Here is a 24,111-nt window from a genome sequence, read left to right on the forward strand (position 1 = left end):
CGGCCGCGCCTGCCACGTCACCCGCCGGCGTGGCCCGAACTTCCTGTTTGTGGAGATGGGGGGGGAGAAACTTCCGGACTCGCGGGAATTCACCTGCGGTCCCAGCCACGCGAGAGTGGTACGTCCCCAGACAGGGGACGCCGATCAGGCTCCAAACGCTCATGGAGCAGGCCCCCTTGAGCCCACCGTGGCATCTCCAGGAATCCCGGACTGACTGAGGCAGAGAAGGCATCCCTGCCTGAATGGGCCGGCCAGGTCTGGGACAGGAAGCTTCTTCATTCTTGTGACAGGTAAGTGTGCACAGGTTCCCATCAAGGACAGGAAACCAAACTGAGGTGGGAGAGAGGTGCCACCCTTTTAAGCCTGTAGGTTTCCTGTCCTTGATGGGTGGATCCCCTCTCTCGTGGTGCTGTCATGGGTGAAAGAATAAAAAACCTTTACTTACACACAAAAATTGTAAGGCTCCTTTTGAATTTGCCAAAAGACACGTGGGAGACTCCCCAAATGTATGAAGGAAGGTGCTTGTGGTCAGATGAGATTAAAATTGAAATTTTTGGCCACCAAGGTAAATGCTATGCCTAGTGCAAAACCAACACAGCTCATCACCACAAAAACACCAACCCCACAGTGAAACATGGTGGTGGCAGCATTATGTTGTGGCGATGTTTTTTGGCAGCAGGGGTAGGGAAAATGATCTGAATCAAGGGGAAGATGGATGGTGCGAAATACAGGGATATTCTTGAGCATAACCTGTTTCGGTCTGTCAGTGATTTGAGACTGGAACGGTTGTTCACCTTCCAACAAGACAATAACCAAAGTATACTGCTAAAACAACACTCGAGTGGTTTAAGGGGAAACATGGAAATGTGAAATGAGAATCTGTGGTCAGACTTGAAGATTGCTGTTCACCAGAGGAAACCATCTAACTTGAAGGAGCTAGAGCAGTTTTGCCTTGGGGAATGAGCAAAAATCCCAGCGGCAAGATGTGGGATTTGTATATTTGTATATTTGCAAGATGTATTTGAATAGAAACTTATCCAAAATGACTTTCAACCAAAGCTGCCGCAAAAGGAGGCTCCACAAAGTAATGACTTTAGGGTGGTGAATAGTTATACACACTGAAGTTTTCAGTTATTTTGTCCTATTTGTTGTTCAATCAAATATTCACAGTTGTAGGCATGTTCTTTACATGAACTGTTGCAAACCCTAAAAAAAAAAGTGAAATTCCAGATTGTGAGGTAGCAAAACACAAAAAAAGTCATGGGGGTTGAATACTTTTGCAAGCCACTGTTATTTAATTTCCTTCTATGATGGAATCACTGATGGGTGGATCAGGGAAAGGTGATAGCTATAGTAAATCTCAACTTCAGCAAGGCATTTGATAAAATATCTCATACTATTCTTATTAAATAAATGACCAAATATGGGACTGAAAAGGCTACTGCTAGGTGGATTCATAACTGGCTCAGTGATCGTACTCAAAGAGTGGTAATAAATGGTTGCACATCGAATTGGAAGAGTGTTTCATGTAGAGTACCACAAGTCTCTGTCTCGGCACCAGTGTTGTTCAACATTTTTATAAATGATCTAGATAAGGGAACTAAAGATAAACTAATCAAATTTGTAGACGATGCAAAGCTAGGAGGGATAGCGAACACAGGAGAAGACGAAGAAAGGACGCTGAAGATACTCGGCGAGCATGCTCGGGTGAAAGGGTTTACAGAACATACTCGCTAATCACTAATAGATATATGAATAGCTAGCTATATAGATAATAGATAGACAGATAGATATAAATCTGTGAGATATATAATCCGTGCTTTGCGCGTGTAACTTACTGTTTATGTCATTTATTAATAAATGATTACATTTCTGGAACAAAAATGGCTTGGGGTCCCACGTAATTTTATTAACAGCAGAGGGAAAGCGGACAGCTGAGGTGGATGTTTTTAGCCTGGGAAGGGGGTAATACCCATGGAGCTTCCCAGGCTACTAATATCAGCCCCCAGCTGAATACTTAGCCATTACTGGCTAATGGGGGACCCCAAAAAAAGATTTGATGTGGGGTTCCCTATTTTTTCAGTCAGCAAAGGCTAGGCAGACAGCTGGGGGCTGATATTAATAGCCTAGGAAGAGGCCATGAATATGAATAGGCTAGAAATAGCAGCCCTTAGCCGCCCCATAAATGGCGCATCCATAGGATACGCCAATTCTGGCACTTAGCCTCGCTCTGCCCACTGCCTTGTAGCGGTGGCAGTGGGGTTATAGGGCTAGGGTTGATGTCAGCTTATAATGCCAGCTAACATCAAGCCCAGGATAGTAATGAAGAGACGTCTATAAGACTCCCCGATTACTAACCACATAGTGTAAGTGAAATGTAAAATACAGAAACCCGAGAATAAAATACTTTTTAGAAATAAAGACAGACACCTTTTAATGTTCTAAATTAAACCATACTTACCATCAAGCCCATTCCAGTTGAAGCCATTGTCACCTGCAATGAAAGTAAAATAATAAAGCAACCTCATCCTTACCTTTCCGACGTGAAGAACATCCATGTGTCCCACGACGTGTCCAGCTCTGCTACATCTGGATGGCAGGCTGGATTGTAGCTAGACGCGATCATCCAGCCTGCTATCCTGCAGAGACACTGAGGAGCGCAAGCAGGCTTGTGTTCCTCAGTGACTCGCACTGCCGTCAATATTACATGAACTCAATTTAACTCATTGACGTCAGCGCAAGCGTGGGAAAATACTCACTGTGCATGCGCTGACCTCATTTGCCGGCACTGAGGGACAGTGTATCGAGGCTGATGAACAGATCGGTCACATTTTACAATGTGGCCATTCTATTCATGGGATCATCGTGGGACCCTCGCTATTTGGACTGCGGCGGACAGGTGAGGATGAGGTTGCTTTATTATTTTACCTATATTACAGGTGATCATGGGCTTCGGGGATGTTACGGATCCGGGTGGTGGAACCTCTGTGCTGCAGTGCAAGGAGGGACCAGAGGGGCGTAACTAGGTATCAACTCAGACTGACCAAGGTCGCACGGCGGCTCAATCGACTCCGTGAACCAGGGAAGGACCGAGCAGAGGGCCCAGGTGCTACTCTGGACCAGTCCTTGTATGAGAGCAGGTGACTCCCATGGGTCAGAAGGCAGGAACTGACCGGTACAGCAGATGAGCACGGCGGGCAGGCTGACGGGTGATCCGGGTAGACGGACTGGCAGACACCATGGGTAACTGGCAGGAGCCTCAAGGTAGGCTGGCTGGTAGGCACGGCAGGTAACTGGTACGTTCTCCGGGTAGGCAGGCAAGCCTGGCCCATAGACAGACTGGCGGGTTTGGACCGTAGGCAGACCATCGGGCTGGAGAGTGTACTTGGCTGGCGGAGACAGGTAGCAGGCAAAGGCTCTGGATAAGCGGGCTGGACTGGTAGTCAGGCTGGCGGACTGGTAGTCAGGCTGGCGGACTGGACTGGTAGTCAGACTTGCAGCGGTAGTGAGGGAGCGCGCGCGCCCTAAGCACAGTGCCCGGGAAGCTGCGCGCGCCGGCAGCAGCAGGAGAGCCTGAAGACGCCGGGCCAGGAGCGCGGCGGTAAGGGGGACGGCATCTCAAACGGTCAGGGGGCAGAGATGCCAATGCTACAGGGGATTAGATGTAAGGTGAGTATATGGTGTTTTTTTAATTTTTGCAGGAACATCGAGCACAAGGTGTAGGTGAGTATAATGTGTTTTATTTTTATTTGAATATTTATTAATTTTTTTTTTTTTCTTTTTACTTTCAGCACAGGCACCGCTGGTGAGAGACAAATGCTCCCATCCAGCGGTGCCTGCGCTCGCTGTTTCCTATGGCAGTAGGCGCCGACTGATGGTGGCAGTAGTACCATCAGCCGGCACCTATGACCCGCGCTAAGCTTTTTACCGCGGGTCACTGTCACAGCTGTGGAATCATGCTGACACCTGTCAGCATGATGCACACAGCACTGACCGCGATAATGCTATTACCTCCGATCAGAGTCTGTGTTTCCTGCGCTGTCACACAAGTGACAGCGCTGGAAACACCCGAACAGTGACACGGACTTCCCGAGGAAGTCCGTGTTTGGGGTCCGTGCCCAAACAGTAGGTGTTGGTATGGACCCCGAACTTTACTGCTCGGGTTCGCCCATCACCAATTAAGAGAAGAATTAGTCTAGATCACGAGAAGTAATTATCCCCCTCTACTCCTCTTTGGTCAGACCTCATCTGGAATACTGTGTCCAGCTCTGAGCACCACATTTTAAAAAATACATTGAAAAACTAGAGCAAGTTCAGAGAAGAGCAACCAGGATGGTGAACGGACTGCAAACTATGTCCTATGAGGAACGGTTAAAGAATCTGGGAATGTTTAGCTTGCAAAAAAAGAAGGCTAATAGGAGATGTAATAGCTGTCTACAAATATCTGAAGGGATGTCATCATATTGCGTTGAGCAGGCAATTTGACCATCATAATGTGTGTGTGGGAGGATTGTGGGCATCATAAAAGAATGAATACTGGGACATCATATTGTGTTTTAGCAATATTGTGGGGGCTTCACACTGTGTTTTCAGGTCAAATTATACTGTGTGGGACAGCCTGTGGGCATCATATTGTGTGTGTAGGAGGATTGATTACTGTGAGGAACATCATACTGTGCAGTTGGCATCATAAGGTGTATGGTGGGCACTTTAGAAACTCATACTGTGGGGAGGGGACCACTGAGAATCGTGTGCGGTGGGCTTTGTGGGGGACATGAAAAAGGTATATTGTGTGAAACACTAATGGGCTTCACTAGAATTATTTCAGAGCAGGCACATATAAGGTGAACGGATGGACTCTACATGCCTGGTTCCCACCGTGAAGCATGGAGGAGGAGGTGTGATGGTGCTTTGCTGATGACACTGTTGGGGATTTATTCAAAATTGAAGGCATACTGAACCAGCATGGCTACCACAGCATCTTGCAGCGGCATGCTATTCCATCCGGTTTGCGTTTAGTTGGACCATCATTTATTTTTCAACAGGACAATGACCCCAAACACACCTCCAGGCTGTGTAAGGGCTATTTGACCAAGGAGGAGAGTGATGGGGTGCTACGCCAGATGACCTGGCCTCCACAGTCACCAGACCTGAACCCAATCGAGATGGTTTGGGGTGAGCGGGACCGCAGAGTGAAGGCAAAAGGGCCAACAAGTGCTAAGCATCTCTGGGAACTCCTTCAAGATTGTTGGAAGACCATTTCCGGTGACTACCTCTTGAAGCTCATCAAGAGAATGCCAGGAGTGTGCAAAGCAGTCATCAAAGCAAAAGGTGGCTACTTTGAAGAACCTAGAATATAAGACATATTTTCAGTTGTTTCACACTTTTTTGTTAAGTATATAATTCCACATGTGTTAATTCATAGTTTTGATGCCTTCAGTGTGAATGTACAATTTTCATAGTCATGAAAATACAGAAAAATCTTTAAATGAGGTGTGTCCAAACTTTTGGTCTGTACTGTATATATAGAGGACTGGGCAAGGCTAGGGAAATGGCTCAGCATGTGTCCCTCTTCCCTAGCTTTTGAAAAAGCTGGCAAGTATGATATACGGTGGCTCAGTGATTAGCACTGTAGTCTTGCAGCGTTGGGGTCTTGGGTTAAAATCTGACCAAGGAAAACATCTGCAAGGAGTTTGTATGTTCTCCCTGTGTTGGCGTGGGTTTCCTCCCACACTCCAAGGACCTATTGATAGTGAAATTGTGAGCCCCAATGGGAACAGTGACGATGAGGTCTGTAAAGAGCTGTGGAATTAATAGTGCTATATAAGCAAATAATATAATATAAAATCATACCAGTAAAACTGCAAATATTTCTGCAAAATAGCTGTAAACTTCCTTTCCAATAGACTGCTTTGTATTACTTTATATTGGACCACACCGCCATCTAGTGGTTGATTACAAGTATGCGGCAGGAAAAAAATTGACAGAAAAAGGCAGTGTATGGCATTGTGTGAAACTGGTTTGTTACATTTTAAAAAGACAATTATACCTAGAAACTTACAAATACTACATGAAACCTGACAGCAATTTTTACATATGAAAGTAGTGATATGGCTGTAAAGGATCTTGATTTCCAATGAAAAGTACACCTTCCTTTGAAGAGAGCCAATAGGACACTCATGGGAAATCTAGAGCAACAAATGCATTGGATGGTGTCAATGCACCTCGACTGCTTCTTCTCTATTCATTATTCGCCTCCGGCCGCGACCCGTTCTCTCTGTGATTGACAGCATTGGCCTCTGTCACATCATTCCTGTGACTGGCTAAATTCTTGTGCGTGCACTGTTACTGTCTGGACAGGTACATACACATAACATTATGTGTGGGCAGATGCAGTCACAAGGATGATGTAACAGAGGCCAAAGCTGTAAATCAGAGAGAGGGGTGGCCCATCCTTACCTTTCCATAGTGATTCTACAGTGCGTCATGAATATTTGACTATGACATTGGAGGCATGTGAACATACAGTGAGGGACCCAAATTATATGTAGGTGCCACATGCCCCAAAAAAGTTTCCCTTTTCCAAAATGCTTTATATAAAAAAAATACAAAGAAATAGTAGAACCACAAATGTGGCGCAGCGTACTAGTCTAGAGGTAGTGAGGCTCATTGCATTAAGGCATGTCGCTCTCTTCATTTCCATTGTCTGTGCGAATCGATCAGGAGCACCTTGGCCATTGGTAAAGTCCGGTGGTCTGTGGCTGCTGGATGGGAGCCCTGATAACTGCTTTCTACCTCCAGGCATCTGCGGTTCTGATTTTAATTAGCCAGCCTGGCGCATCCATCGCTGCTGCGTGATGTACATCTAATGTCGTGCAATCAGAAGAGCTGCAGAAGCCGGGAGGCCGTTATCAAGGCTCCGTCCAGCGGACACAGATCACTTACGTGGCTGATGGACCGAGTCCTATGAATCATTTTCCCAGTTCGCATGTACACTGTGTTCCAAATTATTATGCAAATAATATTTTCTCAGATTTTCCCAAATTACCTATATGAATTGCAGTCATTGTAATTTTCCAGTCAAATAACTATTAGAGTACAATTAAAATGTTTTTGTACAAACTGCCTATAACAGTATATTTTTAAAAAAATAAAAAACTCAAACTGCACTCAAAATGCATGTTCCAAATTATTATGCACAGCAGAGTTTTCAACCTTTTCATTTTAATAAAGAACAAAAAAATGGTCATTTTTGAAATTCTAAGCATTAGCGGGTTATTACAAACTGAAATCAAACAGTTTTCAACTCAAAACTTTATTCTAGGTGATGTTACATTTGCACATAGGACCCCTTGTTCGAAAGGAGCTTCTGAACTCTCTCGTCCATTGAATTTGTCAGGTTTTGGATGGTTTCTGCTTTAATTGTTTTGCATGAGGACAGAATACCCTCCCAGAGCTGTTGCTTAGATGTGAACTGCCTCCCGCCATCACTGCTTTTGATGATGTTCCACAGGTTCTCAATGGGGTTGAGGTCAGGGGAGCATGGGGGTCACACCATAAGTTTGTCCCCTTTTATGCCCACAGCAGCCAGAGATGCAGATGTGCTATGTGCAGCATGAGACGGGGCATTATCATGCATGAAAATGATCTGCATGCTTTCCGCAGGTGTTCATGCCAAAATATATAATAACAATCTACTCAGATTATTTCAGTTTTGCTATGTTCTATTTTTGATGCATTTTCCCATTAATTTGATACAGATTTAATACAATATTTTTTAATAGGTTTTCTATTCGAAAAAAAAAGTAAGATTCTGCTCTTAAAAAACGCAACTGCATTTTTTTACATGCACTCACTCCACGCATTTTTTTTTTTTTACATGCACTCACTCCACGCATTTTTTTTTTTTTTTACATGCACTCACTCCACGCGTTTTTTTTTTTTTTTTTACATGCACTCACTCCACGCATTTTTTTTTTTTTTTTTTACATGCACTCACTCCACGCATTTTTTTTTTTTTTTTTACATGCACTCACTCCACGCATTTTTTTTTTTTTTTTTTACATGCACTCACTCCACGCATTTTTTTTTTTTTTTTTTACATGCACTCACTCCACGCATTTTTTTTTATTTTTTTACATGCACTCACTCCACGCATTTTTTTTTTTTTTTTTTTACATGCACTCACTCCACGCATTTTTTTTTTTTTTTTTTTACATGCACTCACTCCACGCATTTTTTTTTTTTTTTTACATGCACTCACTCCACGCATTTTTTTTTTTTTTTTACATGCACTCACTCCACGCATTTTTTTTTTTTTTTACATGCACTCACTCCACGCATTTTTTTTTTTTTTTTACATGCACTCACTCCACGCATTTTTTTTTTTTTTTTTACATGCACTCACTCCACGCATTTTTTTTTTTTTTTTTACATGCACTCACTCCACGCATTTTTTTTTTTTTTTTACATGCACTCACTCCACGCATTTTTTTTTTTTTTACATGCACTCACTCCACGCATTTTTTTTTTTTTTTTACATGCACTCACTCCACGCATTTTTTTTTTTTTTTACATGCACTCACTCCACGCATTTTTTTTTTTTTTTTACATGCACTCACTCCACGCATTTTTTTTTTTTTTTACATGCACTCACTCCACGCATTTTTTTTTTTTTTTACATGCACTCACTCCACGCATTTTTTTTTTTTTACATGCACTCACTCCACGCATTTTTTTTTTTTTTACATGCACTCACTCCACGCATTTTTTTTTTTTTTTTACATGCACTCACTCCACGCATTTTTTTTTTTTTTTTTACATGCACTCACTCCACGCATTTTTTTTTTTTTTACATGCACTCACTACACGCATTTTTTCAAGCTCCCCAGAGAAATAAGAAGCGCAAAAAAGTCTACGGCTCAGTATCATCTGTGGACGCTCAGTGGGCAGGGGGGTGCATGAGATCTCGGCCATTGCACGGTAAGTTAAGCGTCGATTTTTTGCACAAAAAATAAAAAGCGGAAAAACTGCAGCATTTACACAAGGTGGGAACACGGCCCTAGTGACACATAAGATTACATTAGATCACAGCCGGCAGCGGATGGTATGGGACGCGTCCCTATACGGGGGATGTGCCGCTCATTATACCGCGTTATAAATATGATTCTGGCACTTAAACAAAAAGCAAAAAATAAACATCAATCACACAATCCGTCATTATAGAAAATCATTCAATAAACATCTACAAGTCTCATTGGACCAGGCCCAGACACCCCTGGTATGTGGGAACAAAACAGGCAGGACATCTAGAATAAAGTGGTGCAAAAGGGAAAACAAATCCTCGGTCTCATCAGGTCCAGAATGTCTCAGTCCGCAAGGGGTTAATTTAGGAGAATTAGAAATCCCAGCAGCGGTGAAGACCCGAACAAGAGCCGCTCACAGGTTGCTGCTCCATCTGTTCTCTTCCTGCTTCAGTCTAGGCTACTTCCTTATTGACCAATAATAGCTTTATTAACAACCTGGGAAGCGACACCAACACCACTGGAAAAGTAAACTCCGGAAGCCAACCGGATGTGTCGTGCTCAGAGCCGCTGCGTGACCGTGCGGGCGGGGCGTTCAGGCGGCAGCACTGGGCTGTTACCTCCTGTACCTGACCCGAGCTGTTTGTCTGCCAGGCGGTGACGTAGCTGCAGAAGGCGGGGCGTGCGCTGGTGTCCTGCTATGTACGTGACGTCACGACGTTCTCCTCCCCACGTAGAGCCTGTGGAGCTGGCCTGAAACGTCACTGTCGTCACCAACATCAACCCCAGCAGCAGAAGGATGCAGCCGCCGGGCCCTCCCCTGCACCCCCACAGCAACAACCCGGGGGACTTCACCTTCGTGTCATCTAACGAGGCAGAAGGTGAGGCCTAGTAGCACTGACACCGGGAGCAGCCCGCACTGCCAGTGCCTGGAATAAAGGCATGTCTGCCAGCTCAGCACGGACAGCACTGGCCAGGAGGGTATACAATGTATACACACACACAGACACACACACACAGACACACACACACACACACACTAATATTCTTCATACCTCATTGTTTCTGCTCTCGTTGATCTCCATTCTGTTTTGCCCCATCCACATCTTGTTTTCATGTTTCCCCTCCTCTGCGACATCCAGGCTCTGTCCAATAGACTTGTATGGGTGCATGCTATCTGATTCTCAAATGCACTTGCAGCATGCTGCGATTGTTTTCTTATGCTGAATGAGAAAATAATCGTAGATCTGCACTGCCCCATAGTATAACATTGGGCCGAATGCTATCCAATAAAGCATCAGAGACCACTCAGCCATGTTATACGCCAGTGTGAGCGAGTCCTTAGAGTATGTTCACACAACTTTTTCAGGTGGCTATTGATCTGTAAGCCTCCTGACAAAGCCCCAAATCATCGATCAAGAATAAACATAAGCACTGCAGTGTAAAACAACTTGCTGTTCCTGTTCAATTTTTTGAGATTATTTTAACCACTTCAGGTTTCCAGAGATGTCAGTTAAAAGAAGTGACCTGTCCATTCTTTAGGCGTAGCCTCTCTCTATTTTTTTTTTTTTTAATACAAGTTAAAAAAAGGAAGAAAAAAAAGAAAAGTCAGCAAAAGAGACACTTCAGGACAAAAGACACCAGCGTGCCATAAAAGTCTTCCTCCTGAAAAACTCACCGGGTTCACATACGCCTTTGGCTTCATTTAGACATACTGGTTGTTGTTTTTCACAGATACAACATGTACTCATAACCTATGATGCTATTCACATGTCTGTGTTTTTTCACAGACCGAGTGTTTGTGCAAAACACACAGAGCCATGTCCGTTTTGTTTCCAGCAACACGGAAGAAAAGAGCCAATACCTGTGGGTCTGGGAAAAACATGTACAGCACGTGGAGGGAATCCGTGTGCTGTCCTTATTTAACATTGTAAAGAACAGGAGAATCTTGATTTATTTCTTCATCAATCCGTGAAAAGCACTGATGACACACTGATGGTAAAAACGGACAACCTGACCACACACTGATGGTAAAAACGGACAACCTGACCACACACTGATGGTAAAAACGGACACACTGACCACACACTGATGGTAAAAACTGACAACCTGACTACACACTGATGGTAAAAGCGGACACACTGACCACACACTGATGGTAAAAACGGACACGCTGGCCACACACTGATGGTAAAAACGGACACGCTGACCACACACTGATGGTAAAAACGGACACGCTGACCACACACTGATGGTAAAAACGGACACCCTGACCACACACTGATGACACACTGATGGTAAAAACGGCCACACGGGCCACACACTGATGGTAAAAACGGCCACACGGGCCACACACTGATGGTAAAAACGGCCACACGGGCCACACACTGATGGTAAAAACGGACACATGGGCCACACACTGATGGTAAAAACGGACACCATGACCACACACTGATGACACACTGATGGTAAAAATGGACACACCGACCACACACTGATGGTAAAAACGGACACACTGACCACACACTGACTACACACTGATGGTAAAATCGGACACACTGATGGTAAAAACGGACACACTGATCACACACTGATGGTAAAAACGGACACACGGACCACACACTGATGACACACTGATGGTAAAAACGGACACATGGACCACACACTGATGGTAAAAACAGACACCATGACCACACACTGATGACACACTGATGGTAAAAACGGACACACTGATGGTAAAAACGGACACACTGATGACACACTGATAATAAAAATGGACACACTGATGTAAAACACTAATGACCAGTATCATTTTTTTTCATGTACGTGTTTAAACGTAACTTTGAATGAGGCCATAAAGATGTCATGTGCACAATCACATACCCTTATACTCTAAGCCAAATTTCTTTTAGATTGCTGCATTTTAAAAACGAAAGTTGTTGGCTGGGGTAATTATTGTATGTTCGGGGTACATTCTGTGCTACAGACATGTATTAATGCCTGAGTAACTGACACCTATGCAGAACACGTGTGTGACACAGAATGTATAAACTTGGCGTGTTGGATTTGTAGAGGTGTGCACTTTAAGCAGATTTTTTTTTAAACATTTTTTTTTTATTTTTTTTTTACATCTATCTTTTATTAATATAATTGTGTTCTTGCTGTTCTCATATACAGATTACTAATAAAAGGGATGTAATAGTAACAGTCCAGTAGCTTATTGGTGGCAGTACTTATGCTTTGGGAAACAGAGCACTCAATATCAGTGTCAGGACTAATATAATCAGTTCCATGTCACAGTATATGGGTCTCTGGCACAGTGCCCTTTCATAATTTTAATTAATGGGGTTGTACAGTACTTGGACAATCCCATCTCAATATGTTTCCCCCATATCAAATAAGTTGTACTCTTCTCTAGTGGGGCATCGGGGTTGGCGTAACATTATGACATGTGAGCCTTGCAGCCAAACAGCGGCTCTCTCTTCTTTCGGACAAAACTTATATCTGGAGGAAGTGAGAGAGCAGCAGCTGACACTACTCTGAGTGTCAGTTTTGTCCAGAGGAAGTGAGAGTGCAGGGGTCGCTGATTGGCTGCAGGGATCACATGATATAACAATGTTACACAAGCCCTGGTGCCCCACCGGAGGTGTGTATAACTGTTATTTTTATATAGGACAAACATATTACCGTAATTGAAAAGAGCTTGTCTGAGTAGTGGATAACCCCTTTAATATGAGGTTGGCTGGAAAGGGTTAACCTATTACAATGACCTAAATCTGTTTTGTAAAGCAGTTCTGTAACCAGATTTCACAATTCAAACTGTATACATTATTAAAAAGATCTTAGACCTTATAAGATTGGTGTATTGACTTTGAAAATGTCAGAATGGCTGTACAATGCAGAGGTTGTCGCCCACAAATGCTGGTGCCACCAGCCTGGAGTGGGATCATACACACTTGATTTCTGTCTGCCCTATGTTTGATATTGAGATTGTACATTTTGCCTCTGAACAGTCCAACACGTCATAAGAGGAAGTAAAGCAGCAGCTTGTTTCCCAGTGTTGTGACCACATGAGTTAGTTGTAAGCTTATGTACACAGGTGTTGGTACACCAAGCCCTGGGATTACTGTCATTTCTCACCACCTCTGAAAGGGCAGCTTTGCACTGATGTCAGGCTTTTGCAGCAGGTCATTTTGCTACTACTGATAAGGACATCCCAGGGGAGGACTCATTATGCAGCATCATCTGGCACTGCTGGCTTATATTAACCCTTACACATAGGAGCTAATTTTCAGTTTTGTTTTTGTCTCCCTTTCCGAAAGCCATACATTTTCCATTTTTATCAGCATAAGAAGACTAGAAGACTTTGTTTTTGCAAGTAGAATTGCAGTTTTGAATGACAGTGTATTTTACCATATTATTAGACTTGTTTTTACAGCATTGAGTGTGCGTTAAAAATGACCTGGCAACAGTTTTGGTTAAGTAGCATTAGTCCGATAGCAAACATATGCACCACAATTCATTAAGACTAGCACTTAATATGCCAGCTTTAATAAAGTGTGCGATGGAATAAGATGTCCCAAATTCATGAAGGGGCGTGTAACTCTTATTGAATTTGGTGTAAGATTGGCCACTGCAAGAATCTACTCCAGTCGGGTGTTGGAGTAATAATTTACACCCCTTTTGTGGTGCTTGGTGACGCCCACTCCTGGCTCTGTGCTATCCACTTGTCAAAAAGTTGGTGGTGCTGACTAGGACTGGTGTGCAACTCCCCCTCACCCCCCACCCCCTCCCCAACCCCCCCAAATTGCAAAAATTTTGCGCAAGTATCGTTATCACAAAAATTTTGCAACCTTTCCATGTAATTTCTCACCAGAATTGTTATACGAGATGAATCAGCTCTGTAATGTTTTTGTAGGTTATAGTGGTGTAAATAAATTATGAACTTTCTAAAAGACAAAGTTTGGTTTGTTTCTCCATTTTCTGAAACCCATAACTTTTTTATTTTTAGGTTGATAGACCTGTATGGCTTGTTCTTTGCTTGTTGAGCTTTTGTGTATTAGTATGTACAGCATTTTCTTTGCTTCCTATAGCATTGTTTTTTTAGCAATGAGTGAGAGGTCCATGCGGCTTTAAGTAGGCCCAAACAGGAAACAAGATGGGTCCCACAGGTTCAGAATCTGCCATCTTAGTAAAGGGCAATTGCAGAACACAACAGCAGCCTCCAGTGGTAAGGAGTGGGATTGCAGCACAATTATTAAGGTGAACAATAGCAGCCACTAGTGTTTGTCATCAGGAAATCTGACAGTGCAAAACTGAAGATTAATTTTGGCCCGACTGTACTCAGAGCAGGTCACTCATCCCTACACTTCACTGTTATCTCATCCCCCAGAGTGTCATTGCTGCAGGGAGAGCAGTGAAAAGAAGAGGAACATCAGGTTCTCCTCCTCCGTGTTCTCAGCGCACACACTAATTTGTCAGTCACACTGCCGGGGATGTGATACTGGTAAAGTGCAGGGATAAGTGATGGCACTCCTGAATTAGTCGTAAAGGCATGTCAAGGTTAAATTTTAGTTTTGCAGTAGATACAGAAACACTTAAAGCGCACCTGTCACCAGGTTTGTGCTCAGTAAACCACATACACTGTCAGGTGGGCGACTTTACACTGATTAATATGATACTTTGGTTGATGAAATCTATCCTGTGGTTCTTGTGTAATCTTTACTTTCAGTTTGGAGATAATAATATGCTCGTGCTCCGGGCTGGCCTGTGGGGGGCGCTCTATCTGGTGCTGACTACATATTCATCTGTATGCTTTTATGTCCGCTCCCTGTGCCTTCACTGACCTGCCTCCTATTTTACCAAACCCTGCACTACTAGATGCATTATGTAAAACTTGCCGGTTCATGTCTCCAGAAGCACAAGCTGGGCACTACAATGTACGGGCACTACAATAGCAGATTGGCAATTTTCACTCAGCAACATCCATTACTGCTTGTTTCTGGAAAACATCCATGAAGTCAAATATCACTACACCTGTAGATAAATTATCAAAGGGATATAATTTCCAAAGATGCACAGATACAGCAGAGAAATATATATATATATATATATATATATAGTACAATGCCAAAGATTTCACTTCTTACTTTACATGACAGATATCTATTGTAAATTCTACAATAGCTCAGAAACCGGCAAATCCTCGCAGCACACAGTGCAGACCGGACAGTATAGTCCTCCGTACAGTATTATGGTCACCACTAAGTCCTCCATACAGTATTATGGGCCCCATATATTGCTCCATACAGAATAATGGACCCCATATAATGCTCCATACAGAACAATGGATCCCATAAAATGCTTCATGCAGAATACTGGCCCCCATATAACGCTCCATGCAGAATACTGGCCCCCATATAACGCTCCATGCAGAATACAGGCCCCCGTATAACGCTCCATGCAGAATACTGGCCCCCATATAACGCTCCATGCAGAATACTGGCCCCCATATAACGCTCCATACAGGATACTGGCCCCCATATAACGCTCCATACAGGATACTGGCCCCCATATAACGCTCCATACAGGATACTGGCCCCCATATAACGCTCCATACAGGATACTGGTCCACAAATAATGCCCCATGCAGGATGTCACCCCCCCCATATAATGCCCCATGCAGGATGTCACCCCCCCATATAATGACCCATGCAGGATGTCTCCCCCCACCCCATATAATGACCCATGCCTCCATACATGAAAAAAAAAAAAAATAATCACCTCACTTCTCACCTGCTGCCGCTGCTCAGCTCTGGCCTCCTCAGCGTCGCCGGCGTCTTACCGCTCTGCGCTGTGACGGCTCAGGAGAGGGCACGATGGAAAGACGTCATCACACTCTCTGACCTGGGACGTCACAGTGCAGCAGCCGTAGAAGACACCGGACCTGCTGCGGAGGCACGAGGAGGGGTAAGTATTGTGCCGGGGCCCTGAGCAAGCGTGGGGGGCGGGCGCTGGCACCGCTCTCCTCCGCTCACGGGTCCCATAGTGGGCCTGGGTATTTCCATGTGCAGCAGAAATTGTGTGACAAATTTTGGTGCCATATTTTACCCAAATGAAAAATCTGGGGCTAAAACAATTTTTTTGTGGTAAAAATGTAATTATTTTTCTTCACTGCCAAATGGTATAAAATTCTGTGACACACCCGTTGTGTGAATATGATCACTGCACCCTTAGATGAATTCGTTGAGAGGTGTAGTTTGTAAAATGAGGTCACTTATGGGGGGTTCTGCTGTTCTGGCCCTTCAGGGACTCTCCCAGTGGGTCATGGCTCCTGCAAACCTTAACAGTAAAATCTGCTCTAAATTATGGCGCTCCTTCCCTTTTGAGTTCTGCACTGTGCCTCAAAAGTAGTTCCCGATTACATGTAGGGTATTGGGGTACTCAGGAGAAATTGCACAACAAACTGAGAGGTCCATTTTTTCCTATTAGCCCTGATAAAAAATTATAAATTTGGGGCTAAAACAGCATTTTCCCCTCCCCCATGACAGCACACCTTGAGAGGATCCGCCCCACCAAGGACAGGAAACCGTCTGAAATAAAAGGGCGGTACCTCTCCCTCGCTTCAGTTGGTTTCCTGTCCTTGATGGGGAACCTGTATGGAAGAAAGAAGACTTACCTGGGGCTGTCCCGGTGTGGAAGAGCGGGCACTGGCCTGTGCACCGGGTTCAGTATCCCAGAAGCGCCGTCCGCAGCTTCCCCTGGGGTCTCTGCGCCGAGCGGGGCGCACGCGGTGAGGCAGGCTCTGTCCTCCCGGAGACCGCGGCGCCGTCCTCCCCCTGCAGTGTGGAACGCTTCCGGGTGTGACGCGCCTGACGTCACGGCGCAGGGCACGCTGGGAGCGGCGCGCTGGGTGACGTCAGGAGGCGGCGCCGATCCAAGATGGCGGCGCCCATCGGAGCATCCCAGGCCGGTTTTTTATTTTTTTTTTTCAACGGAGCTCCGGCCTGAGGAAGGGGGAGGGCCCACAGACCGGAGGAGGCTGGATGGCCTCTGAGACAAGGCTGATCCAGATATCCAGGAGCAGCAGCAGCTTACCCCCCCACCTCAGCAACAGAAAAAGCAGAGGGATGCATCGTATACAGACAGCCGCTCGAGTAATCGTAGTGGCAGCCGCAGGAGTAAGGCTTCGAGTGCCTCGGGACCATCCAGAATGGAATCATCGGTTCCGCGACAGCCTCCGAATCCGGTACCCGTTTGTGACCTCCGAGGGTGAGTGAGCTTCGTGAATGTCACTGGTTAATAACGGGAAGTCTCTTATGTGCTTCCTTTTTTTAGGAGCCTAAGAAGAGTAGTGCCAAGCAAAAGCATAGAATATGTGCCCTTTGCCAAGCTTCTCTCTCAGTAGAGTGGCAGAAACCACTTTGCCAGGGCTGTGTGACCAAAACCATAGCTGAGAATTCCCGGGATTTTGCTGCAGATTTAAAGTCCATAGTACATGCAGAAGTTCAGGGGTCCCTGAAAGGGTTCCTTAGAGGGAAGAAAAGGCCCCGTAGAGAGGTTTCCCCCGTCTCTGATTCCTCCCAGTCCGAGGAGCAGTGGGATTCATCGTCCTCTTCCTCATCGGGGGGCGGTAGACCCTGCTTCCCCATTGAGAATACAGACAGACTGGTTAGGGCAGTAAGATCAACCATGGGTCTAGAGGAAGAGCGAGCATCTAAATCCCGGGAGGACATCATGTTTGCGGGCTTGGGAGAGAAGAAGAGACGCTCATTTCCGGTTAACAGTAAGATTCAGGGCCTCATTGACCGGGAGTGGAGGAGACCTGAGAGATCAGGGGCTTTACCCTCCTTCTCCAAAAGAAGGTACCCCTTCGAAGAGAAGGATGCGGAACCTTGGGATAAGATCCCCAAGGTGGACGGGACTGTGGCAAGGTCATCGAAAAGATCTTCCCTGCCCTTGGAGGACTCTGGCGTCCTAAAAGATGCCCTGGATAAAAGAGCTTACTCCTTCCTGCGCCACACGTGGGAGGCGGCGGCAGGTGGCCTAAAACCAGCGGTGGCTAGCACCTGTGTGGCGAGGTCCTTGATGGTGTGGCTCCAACAGCTGGAAGACCAGCTTAAAGATAAAAAGGTCTCCAGACAGGCAATACTTGCAGAGCTACCTCTAATACAAACAGCATCGGCCTTCCTGGCCGACTCTTCAGCTGACTCGGTTAGACTGTCAGCTAGAGCAGCGGGACTATCCAACGCAGCCAGGCGGGCCTTGTGGCTCAAAGGTTGCCCAGGCGACCTACCTTCGAAACAGAAACTGTGCTCCCTCCCATGTGATGGTAGACTCCTGTTTGGCCAAAAGTTAGAAGACCTGTTGGAAAAAGCAGGCGATAAAACCAAAGGGTTCCCGGGATTTTCGGGGGAACCAAGAAGATTTAGTTTTCGGAGGAGAAAATTTAACTGGGGTCGTCCTCCGGGAGACAAAAAGAAATGGGAAGCCAAGTCCAAAAAAGAATCGGGCTACATGTTTGGAGGACCATCCTCGAGTTCGAAGAGATCCTCCCAATGACGCCAGGCTGGAAGTGGGTGGAAGGCTTTCCCACTTTCTTCCAGCTTGGGATGCGATAACAGCAAACCCCTGGATTCTGAAAATTATCAGTGGGGGCCTGAAGATCCGGTTTAGCCAGACCCCCTGGCGGACCTTTGTGGTTACCCCCCTACGAAAGGTCCAGGAAGAACAATTAGCCCTGGAAACAGAAGTGTTAGAGTTAGTAGGAAAGCAGGTCCTTCTCGAAGTACCAGCAACACAGAGAGGGAGGGGGTTCTATTCCCCACTATTCATGATAAAAAAAACCAAACGGGTCCTTAAGGACCATCATCAACCTCAGGAGTCTGAACCAAGTAGTAGAAAACCAGACTTTCAAGATGGAGTCAGTAAGCTCGGCAGTGAAGCTCTTACATCGCAACTGCTTTATGGCTGTAATAGACTTGAAGGACGCATATTATCACGTCCCAATCCATCCGGAGTATCAGAAGTATCTGAGAGTAGCCCTGTTTATTCAGGGGAAGCTGAGGCATTTTCAGTTTGCTGCCCTACCCTTTGGCCTCTCCATTGCCCCGAGAATATTTACGAAACTAATAGCAGAAGTGACAGCCTTCCTACGGATCAAGAATGTAGTGATCGTGCCATATTTAGACGACTTCTTGATAATAGGGAAAACAGAAGCCCACTGCTCCAGTCAGCTCCTAGTGGTCACGGAAGTGTTGCATCAGCTGGGGTGGTTAGTAAATTTCCAAAAATCAAGACTAACCCCCTCCAGGACTCAGACCTTTCTGGGTCTAATCCTAGACTCTCGTCGCCAAACCTGCTTCCTCCCAGAGGACAAAATCTGCAGGTTGATTGCATTAGTCTCGAAGGCCATTCAAGCTCCAGAGATGTCTCTGAAAGAGGCAATGTCCCTCCTGGGTTCTATGACGGCCTGTCTCCCAGCAGTAATGTGGGCCCAGGGGCATATGAGGCGGCTTCAGTGGGAGGTCCTGTCAGCACAGAGGTCCTGCAACGGGCATTTAGAAGGCAGGCTCTCTCTCTCTCCCCACAAGTAGTAGATTCCCTTTCGTGGTGGACAGTCAGGGGAAATCTAACCGCAGGCGTTCAATGGTCCAGACCAGTAGATCGGGTAATTACGACCGACGCAAGCAGTTCCGGATGGGGGGGTCATCTGGCAGAACTCGCAATACAGGGTCACTGGGCTTACCACGAGGGGGGAGCATCCTCAAACTTAAAGGAGCTTTGGGCCGTAGAAAGATCCCTCAGGGCCTTCCTCTCTCACATCCAAAATCACCATGTCCAGGTCAGGTCCGACAACCGGACAGCAGTAGCCTATGTGAATCACCAAGGAGGGACAAGGTCACGCCCTCTGATGGTGGTGGCAGACAGGATCCTTGGTCTAGCAGAGCGAAACCTCCTATCCCTCAGCGCCCTTCACATAAAGGGGATAGAAAACGTGAAAGCAGATTTTCTAAGCCGCCATACCCTAAGACAGGGGGAGTGGAGGTTGAACCCGGAGGTCTTCCATCAGATTGTCCAGTTATGGGGGCAGCCAGACATAGACCTGTTCGCCACAAGGGCAAACAGAAAGGTGCAGAGATTTTGCTCCCTAAATCCGGCAGAAAATCCCCATGCCGTAGATGCCCTCCAGATTCCTTGGGGGTTCAGGAAGGCCTATGCCTTTCCGCCATTAGTGATGATTCCAGTAGTGGTGAGGAAGATCCGGGAGGAAGCCGCCAGGGTGATTTTGATAGCCCCTTTTTGGCCCAAGAGGCCTTGGTTCTCTCTGCTTCGGCTAATGTCGGTGTCAGATCCCTGGATTCTACCAGAGAGGCCGGACCTTCTCATGCCGGGACCAGTATTCCATGCCCAGGCCAGGGGGTTCCATCTTTCGGCATGGAATTTGAGAGGTCGCTATTGAGTAGCAAGGGGTTTTCACCAGGCTTAGTTTCTACTTTATTGGGGAGCAGAAAACCAATTACAACTAAGATTTATAGCAGGGTTTGGGGTAAATTCCTAGAGTTTATAGATATCCCGCTATCGAGCAAACCTCCGATCAGAGGGATCCTGGAATTTCTGCAAAAGGGGCGGGACCTGGGTCTAGCTACAGGGGACCCTTAAGGTTCAAGTTTCAGCTTTGGGAGCACTCTACAATTGTAATCTGGCTGGGAATAGGTGGATCTCGAGGTTTATTAAGTCCTGTGCCAGAGCAGGACCGGTTAGATCCTTGGGTGTTCCTCCTTGGGACCTGAACTTAGTCTTGAACGCTCTTACTAGTGAACCATTTGAACCTCTACACAAGGTTTCTCCAAAAATTCTCACCCTTAAGACCATCCTCCTAGTGGCCTTAACGTCAGCCCGAAGGGTGGGTGATCTGCAGGCCCTTTCGGTTAATCCTCCTTACACACAAATCTTTGAGGATAGGGTCACCTTGCGGCCAGATCCAGCATACCTTCCCAAGGTGGTATCTAGATTTCACCGTAGTCAGGAGATTGTGCTACCCTCGTTCTGCAGCAATCCCAAGAACCCAGGGGAAGTCAGGTTCCATAGCCTAGATGTTAGGAGGTCCCTGCTACAGTACATTCACATGACTAGTCTGTGGAGGAAAGACGGTTCTCTGTTCCTGGCCTTTCAAGGGTGTAGGAAAGGTCACGGGGTGTCCAAGGGTACCATCTCTAGGTGGCTCAGGGAGGCCATTTGCTTAGCCTATACGTCCACAGGGGGTTCCAGCCCCGGACAATGTGAGGGCTCATTCCACCAGAGCCGTTGCAACCTCCTGGGCAGAGAGAGCAGACGTCTCGATCGAGCAAATATGTAGGGCTGCTACTTGGTCTACACCATCCACCTTCTTTAAGCACTATCGGTTGGATCTATCCTCTTCTGATCTCACCTTTGGGAGAAGGGTACTTCAGGCGGTGGTCCCTCCCTAGGGTGCTCATAAATTCTCCAAAATTCTCTCAAGGTGTGCTGTCATGGGGGAGGGGAAAACACCAAGGTTACTTACCGGTAGACGGTTTTTCCTGAGCCCATGACAGCACCCGTAGTTTCCCCCCCTTATTTTTTCTATGTTTCTCACACCCTGGTGTGCACTGTTTGGGGTGGTGTGTATATGTATATTGTGGTGTTGGTTATGTGCCTAACCTGTTTAGGGTGGTCCTCTCAATGCTCTGTAAACAACTGAAGCGAGGGAGAGGTACCGCCCTTTTATTTCAGACGGTTTCCTGTCCTTGGTGGGGCGGATCCTCTCAAGGTGTGCTGTCATGGGCTCAGGAAAAACCGGCTACCGGTAAGTAACCTTGGTGTTTTAGAGGTAAAAAAATGTAATTATTCTTTCTTCACCGCCCAAAGGTATAAATTTCTGTGAGGCACATGTGGGGTCAGTATGCTCTCTGCACCACTAGATGAATTCATTGATCGGTTTAGTTTGTAAAATGACGTCACTTATGGGGGGTTTCTGCTGTTCTGGCACCCATGGCTGTGGAGTCGGTAAGCCAAACCTCCGACTCCGGCTTCTCAATTTCTATGACACAGACTCCAACTCCGACTCCGACTCCCTCATATATGGCTCATGTTTAACCCCTTACTTACCGGGGACGTATTAGTACGCATATTTGCGATCCCTCCGTTCAGTGAGGGCTGCTGCGCTGAGCCCTCACTGAACGGAGCACATGTCAGCTGATTCTTACAGCTGACATGTGCCCGCAACAGCCGCGGGTGGAATCGCGATCCACCCGCGGCTGTTAACATGTTAAATGCTGCTGTCAATCTCCGACAGCAGCATTTAACACGCGCTTCCGGGTAGCGCGTCATAAGCCCCGCCCACCGGCGACCCCGTCACGTGATCGCGGGTCGCCGATGGGCGTGCATGACAACCCAGGGTCTGCAGCAGACGCCTGTGGTTGTCATGATCTTGTCGCTATGAGCGCCACCTAGTGGTCGGCGCTCATAGCACAGGACCATTTCTGCTGCATGCAGGGGACCTGCTCGTCCCCTGTATGTAGCAGAGGCGATCGGATAGTTGCTGCTTCTAGTCTCCTATGGAGACTATAGAAGCATGCAAAAAGTAAAAAAAAAAAAGTTTTTAAAAATATAAAAAAATATAAAAGTTTAAATCACCCCCCTTTCGCCCCATTCAAAATAAAATATATAAAAAAAACCCACATACACATATTTGGTATCGCCGCGTTCAGAATCGCCCGATCTATCAATATAAAAAAAGAATTAATCCGATCGGTAAACGGCGTAACGAGAAAAAAATTCTAAACGCCAGAATTACGTTTTTTGGTCGCCGCAAAATTGCAATAAAATGCAATAACGGGCGATCAAAACATCGGATCTACCCCAAATGTTATCAATAAAAACGTCAGCCTGGCGCGCAAAAAATAAGCCATCAACCAGCCCCAGATCACGAAAAATGGAGACGCTACGGGTCTTAGAAAATGGCGCTATTTTTTTATTTTTTTTTTTACCAAATTTTGGAATTTTTTTTCACCACTTAAATATAAAAGAACCTATACATGTTTGGTGTCTATGAACTCGTAGTGACCTGTAGAATAAGAAGGGCAGGTCAGTTTTAGCATTCATTGAACGTGGTAAAAAAAATAAATAAAAAACAACTGTGGTATTGCACTTTTTTTGCAATTTTACCGCACTTGGAATTTTTTTCCCGTTTTCCCGTACAGGATATGGTAAAACTAGTAATGGCGTTGAAAAGTACAACTCGTCCCGCAAAAAATAAGCCCTCACATGGCCATATTGACCAAAAAGTAAAAACGCTATGGCTCTGGGAACAAGGGGAGCAAAAACGAAAAATGCTCCGGGGCTTAAGGGGTTAATTGATAAATTTACTGTAGCACAGATTCATCTCAGCTAAAAGTCTAGACCCTTAGATCAGGAATAGGACAGACATTTATAGGACATTTCATAACTTTCCCAAATTCTTCTGAAAAAATATTCCCCACAAACTGCATTGAACTACTGTACCCAATTTATTACATATTTTAGGAGATGGAGTCGGTCCATTTTATACCGACTCCACCAAAATGGGCTCTGACTCCACAGCCCTGGTAGTAAATGTTATTTATTAACTGTTTGTGTAACATAAATCACTGGTTTAAGGGCATAAAATTGTAAACGTTTGAAATTTGCTAAATTTTCGCCAAGTTTGTTTTTTTCACAAATAAACGCCAGTCATATCAAACAAATTTTGTCCCGAAAAAAACAAGCTCCAAATCGGTGGGATCCGTTGAAGCGTTCCAGAGTTATTACCACATAAAGTGACTGGTCAGAATTGTAAAATTTGGCCTGGTTATGAAGGTGAAAACAGGCCTGGGGGTGAAGGGGTTAAAGCTTCCTCCATCCCTTCACATCCCTAACTTTTTCCATAAATCCCTATTAAAGGCGTTTGTCCCTTCGGCAGAGTCTTCCCTCATTCCCGCCTCCTCCGGTTTGTCGATAGTGGCATAGAGTTTGAGGTTCAGAGGATTGTGGATTCTCATAGGGTCCGAAATTCCCATCAATATCTTCCAGCTTGAGATGTGAAGGTTAA

General features: G+C 45.7%; 1 protein-coding gene across 1 annotated transcript in view; it reads left to right on the forward strand.

The window, feature by feature from the left end:
• Positions 1–9,594: 9,594 nt before the first annotated feature.
• The window catches only part of YIPF4 (Yip1 domain family member 4), a 36,252-nt gene continuing 21,735 nt past the window's right edge, over positions 9,595–24,111 (forward strand). Inside the window, exon 1 of the mRNA XM_073672647.1 lies at positions 9,595–9,904. Within this exon, the coding sequence (XP_073528748.1) occupies positions 9,823–9,904 (82 nt within the window). The 5' untranslated portion in view covers positions 9,595–9,822. The remainder of the gene's footprint in view (positions 9,905–24,111) is intronic.

The sequence above is a fragment of the Phyllobates terribilis genome, unplaced genomic scaffold (assembly GCF_046119375.1).
Source record: "Phyllobates terribilis strain yellow unplaced genomic scaffold, ASM4611937v1 Scaffold_3__8_contigs__length_932513732, whole genome shotgun sequence".
Taxonomy (NCBI): Eukaryota; Metazoa; Chordata; class Amphibia; order Anura; family Dendrobatidae; genus Phyllobates; species Phyllobates terribilis.